We start from the raw sequence: 4,866 nt of genomic DNA, 5'->3' as shown, positions 1-4,866 counted from the left end.
AGCTCTAGACGTCTCTAACGTCGGCAGCTCTAGACGTCTCTAACGTCGGCAGCTCTAGACGTCTCTATCGTCGGCAGCTCTAGAAGTCTCTAACATCGGCAGCTCTAGACCTCTCTATCGTCGGCAGCTCTAGACCTCTCTATCGTCGGCAGCTCTAGACGTCTCTATCGTCGGCAGCTCTAGACGTCTCTAACATCTCCAGCTCTAGACGTCTCTAACATCTCCAGCTCTAGACGTCTCTGTCGTCGGCAGCTCTAGACGTCTCTATTGTCCGCAGCTCTAGACGTCTCTATCATCGGCAGCTCTAGACGTCTCTATCGTCGGCAGCTCTAGAAGTCTCTAACATCTCCAGCTCTAGACCTCTCTATCGTCGGCAGCTCTAGACCTCTCTATCGTCGGCAGCTCTAGACGTCTCTATCGTCGGCAGCTCTAGACGTCTCTAACATCTCCAGCTCTAGACGTCTCTAACATCTCCAGCTCTAGACGTCTCTGACGTCGGCAGCTCTAGACGTCTCTGACGTCGGCAGCTCTAGACGTCTCTATCGTCGGCAGCTCTAGACCTCTCTAACATCTCCAGCTCTTTGATTCTGAGCAGGTCCTCAGAAAGAGTCCATCATGATGTGTAACCAGCGTCTGCCTCCTTTCCGCAGTCCGTGAGCCTCTGGGAACGCCATCATGACCTCAGACGCTCTGGGCCCAGCCGCGGATCTCAGGGTGAGGACCTTCACTCCATCCAGAGAAGAGTTTGCGGACTTTGTTCGGTATGTGGCCTTCATGGAGTCCAGAGGAGCACACAGAGCTGGGATGGCCAAAGTAAGCAGACCTTCCTTCACGTGGCGCCATGTGATGATCTCTGTCCTGAATGGAACACAGAGCGTTTAGCAGGAACCTTAGTGAGGAGGGGCCCCTGTTGTAGACCCTTAGATCCATGGACCTCCCGATGACCCGGTCCATGGATCGCCTACATCTTCTCCCTTAGTTTCGTTTTTATTCGATGATGATGTAAAAGTGTTCAGCATTATTGTCTTCAAACCTTTTTAAATGTCTGTTTGTTGACATGGAAACAGGGACCAGAACCCTGGATGCGAGGGGTTCTGTCAGTCTCACCTGTGCCTGCTGCTCTTCATCATCAGATCATTCCACCTGAAAGCTGGTCGCCCAGGGAGACGTACGACGGCGTGGGGGAGCTGCTGATCCCTGCCCCCATCCAGCAGGTGGTGACGGGTCAGTCGGGCCTCTTCACTCAGTACAACATCCAGAAGAAACCCATGACGGTCCAGGAGTTCCAGAAGACCTCTGGCCTGGAGAAGTCTGTAGTCATGGCGACCTGCTGCTTTGCTGTGAGGTAGAAGGGGGGGGTGTGCTGCGGTGGGTCTGACTGTCTGCACATCTGTTCACCTCCAGGTTCTGTAGGCCCACATGTGTGGACTCTGAGGAGCTGGAAAGGAGGTTCTGGAAGAACCTGACCTTTAACCCCCCGCTGTATGGAGCTGATGTCAGCGGGACACTGTTTGACCCAGTGAGTGGCAGCTAAGTTCAACCAGCCTCTGGTTCTGGTTCTGGTTTTCCTCAGGTATCGTTTCCTGTGGATTCTTGTCCTGCAGGACTTGTCTGAATGGAACCTGTCCCGTCTGAACACCATCCTGGATGCGGTGGAGACGGAGGACGGGCTGAAGATCAAAGGCGTCACCAACCCCTGTTTGCACTTCGGGATGTGGAAGAGCGCCACGGCCTGGCACACGGAGGACATGGACCTGTACGCCGTCAGCTACCTGCACTACGGACAGCCCAAGTCATGGTCAGTAGCTCCAGAACCTCACAGACTCGTCCTCTCTTTGGGAGCTGAAGCTGAGAACAGAGGTTAAGGTTCAGTACTGGACCTGGACCTGAGGTCCTGATGGTCTGATCCATTCGCTGAAAGGTTCCTTTCCAGCTGAGGGACGGTACTTCTTGCTGATTGGACGCTTGAAGCTGGTCTCAGTGCTGTGCTACTCTGAGTAGATGTCAATAACTGTCTCCATGTCATGCAGGTATGTTGTCCCTCCAGAATATGGCAGGAAGCTGGAGCGCCTAGCCAGAGGTAGGAGCTGAAAACACGTCTTCCTCTGTTATTTGAACAGTTTCAGCGTAATTCGTGTTGGGGAGGGAACTCAGATGTCCGTCTACGGTCCAATCGGCTCAGAGAAAATGAGCAAAGAGGCTCAGATTCCAGCAAGGCGACACCAAGCTCTAAACTCAACTGCAGCCGACTGATCAATTAATCAGATGATTATTTTTTTAGTAATCACTTAACACCAGGACTCCCAGAATCCTGATCCTTCTAGAACTCCCAATGGCCCTCAATTTGACGGGTGACATTTTTCCCAAAGGAACGCATTAGTAGTGATGATGTCATCAACTGAATGGTTTTACTGTGCGATATAAACCCTTTGTAGATATGTAGACCTTCAAATACAGCCGTAGGGAAGTCATATTTAAATGTCAAATCATTCTGGCTTAAATATTTATATAAATGTATTCTAAAAGACGATATTTTGTTTATAAAAAAAAAATTCTTTCTTAAAATCTGTGTTTTTTTTTGCGTTATCTTCTGCAGGCCAGTTAGTTCTACGTCAGCCTGAACACCTAAATTCGGCCAATCATATATCAACGGTCATCTGTCAATCAAATGTTTTCGGTCATAGCATCTCGATTCATGTGTCGCAGCTAATATACGCAATGGTTGAAATGATACAGGTGTATTGTTGGAGAGCGAATTGTTGGCCATTTCTCATTTCACCAGAACACGAGTGCGGACTCGTGTTCTGGCCAAGTCTGTTCTTGACAAAAACACAGGAAAGTCTGGACTTGGGGAGAACGGGAGCACGCAGAACAGATGCGTACTGATGACATCACCACATTAAAAATAATACAATCTAAATAATAATAAATTATGTCTTTTTTTCATTTAGTGGAGAAATAATAATGAACACAGTCAGATAAACACAAATCAAATGAACATTTTGCCAAATAAAACAATCAAATCTCCATCAGAGCCAGCGGTACTTCACACACGGCTATGCAGAGAGAGGGCTACAGAAGGGCTGACGTTAGCACCGTCCGCTGCAGACGGGCTGACGTTAGCACCAGCCGCTGCAGACGGGCTGACGTTAGCACCGGCCGCTGCAGANGTTAGCACCGGCCGCTGCAGAAGGGCTGACGTTAGCACCGGCCGCTGCAGACGGGCTGACCGGCCACTGCAGACGGGCTGACGTTAGCACCGGCCGCTGCAGACGGGCTGACGTTAGCACCGGCCGCTGCAGACGGGCTGACCGGCCACTGCAGACGGGCTGACGTTAGCACCGGCCGCTGCAGACGGGCTAATGTTAGCCCTGGCTGCTGCAGACGGTCTAGGAACACAGTTGGCTGCCGATGCCCTCAGAGCTCCGCTGGTTGCCATGGTCCTCTCAACGCATTAGATTACCCATTAAATCCGTAAATGTGCCATATAGTTAAGCTTAAAGTATAATGTTCTGGCCTCAAAAGATCTCAAAATGAACTTTTTTCAATAATCAATCACAACAATCCCGCCCGCTTGATAATTGATCAATCACATTCCCTTTTTTCACTCGTCGGGCACCACTCGGGAGAATTCAGAAATGCAACGGTTGGAACAGTCGCTTTCCTACGACTTTAAAACCTCCACTGGAAGACGAGCTTCCTGTAGCAGTGGTAGCTCTGCTGTTGGCTCCACCTACTGGTCTGTGGTCCTCGGCCGTTTAGAGCGGCGACTGCGGTCCTTTGCGTATCCAGGGATGCACACGGTCCTGTTTCTCAGTCAGATGATGGAAGGAGGCCATCACAGTCTAGAGTTGGATGTTTAGACCGGAGGGTCTCCGATGTGCTGCTGCTGCTCCTGTTGGGGTCTGGAGGTCTTAGCTGAGATGTTTCCTGCTCCCCCAGGCTTCTTTCCAGGGAACGCCCAGAGTTGCGATGCCTTCCTGGGCCACAAGATGACCTTGATTTCACCCTCCATCCTTAGAAAATACGGCATCCCATACGAGAAGGTAACCCTCTCCATCTTCTTTGTTCTGTGAAATGATTCTGATGGCTGAGTTAGAGGGGTGAGGCTTAAGGCTTCAGGTGATTTCCCTCCGTAGATGAAGGATGAGCTCCCTGTCTATCTGAAACGTGTCTGATCTGCTCTGACCTTTGATCCCTGGGGAACAGGGAAATAACTCTCCTGTTTTTCCTCCGTCTGGTGTTTTTCTTTATCAACTTCATCTTCCCTATCCATGGCAGGTCACACAGGAAGCCGGCCAGTTCGTGGTGACCTTCCCGTTTGCCTACCATGCTGGTTTCAACCATGGCTTCAACTGTGTGGAGTCCACCAACTTTGCCATGCAGCGCTGGATCGATTATGGAAAACGAGCTAAACTGGTACGTCACATGTCGTCTCCGAAGAGACAACAGCCCAGGATGTGAGGATGGAGGTCACCGAGGACGGTGGGACATGGCGCCATGTTCCTCAGAGTTTTCAGTGTTCTTACAAACAGCAGGTTTCACCATGTTAGCCATGGTTGGCGTGCTAGTTTCTGGTTGGCGGGCTAACCCTTGGTTGCCATACTAGCCTCTGGTTGGCAAGCTAACCCTTGGTTGCCATGCTAGCCTCTGGGTGGCAGGCTAACCCTTGGTTGCCATGCTAGCCTCTGGTTGGCAAGCTAATCCTTGGTTGCCATGCTAGCCTCTGGGTGGCAGGCTAACCCATGGTTGCCATGCTAGCCTCTGGTTGGCGGGCTAACCCATGGTTGCCATGCTAGCCTCTGGTTGGCGGGCTAGCCTCTTGTTGCCATGCTAGCCTCTGGTTGGCGGGCTAGCCTCTGGTTG

General features: G+C 51.1%; 1 protein-coding gene across 2 annotated transcripts in view; it reads left to right on the top strand.

Annotated features, from left to right (window-relative positions):
- Window positions 1-611: 611 nt before the first annotated feature.
- The window catches only part of LOC107102789 (lysine-specific demethylase 4A-like), a 7,675-nt gene continuing 3,420 nt past the window's right edge, over window positions 612-4,866 (top strand). For both annotated transcript variants that reach the window (XM_015402221.1, XM_015402220.1), the window contains exons 1-7: window positions 612-813; window positions 1,134-1,309; window positions 1,405-1,519; window positions 1,605-1,798; window positions 2,031-2,080; window positions 3,943-4,046; window positions 4,282-4,419. In XM_015402221.1, the coding sequence (XP_015257707.1) occupies window positions 676-813; window positions 1,134-1,309; window positions 1,405-1,519; window positions 1,605-1,798; window positions 2,031-2,080; window positions 3,943-4,046; window positions 4,282-4,419 (915 nt within the window). In that variant the 5' untranslated portion in view covers window positions 612-675. The remainder of the gene's footprint in view (window positions 814-1,133; window positions 1,310-1,404; window positions 1,520-1,604; window positions 1,799-2,030; window positions 2,081-3,942; window positions 4,047-4,281; window positions 4,420-4,866) is intronic.

This window comes from Cyprinodon variegatus, unplaced genomic scaffold (assembly GCF_000732505.1).
Source record: "Cyprinodon variegatus isolate N-32 unplaced genomic scaffold, C_variegatus-1.0 Scaffold1320, whole genome shotgun sequence".
In the NCBI taxonomy this organism is placed as follows: Eukaryota; Metazoa; Chordata; class Actinopteri; order Cyprinodontiformes; family Cyprinodontidae; genus Cyprinodon; species Cyprinodon variegatus.
The sequence above is the reverse complement of the archived record's forward strand: the minus strand, read 5'-3'. Positions and strand labels throughout refer to the sequence as shown.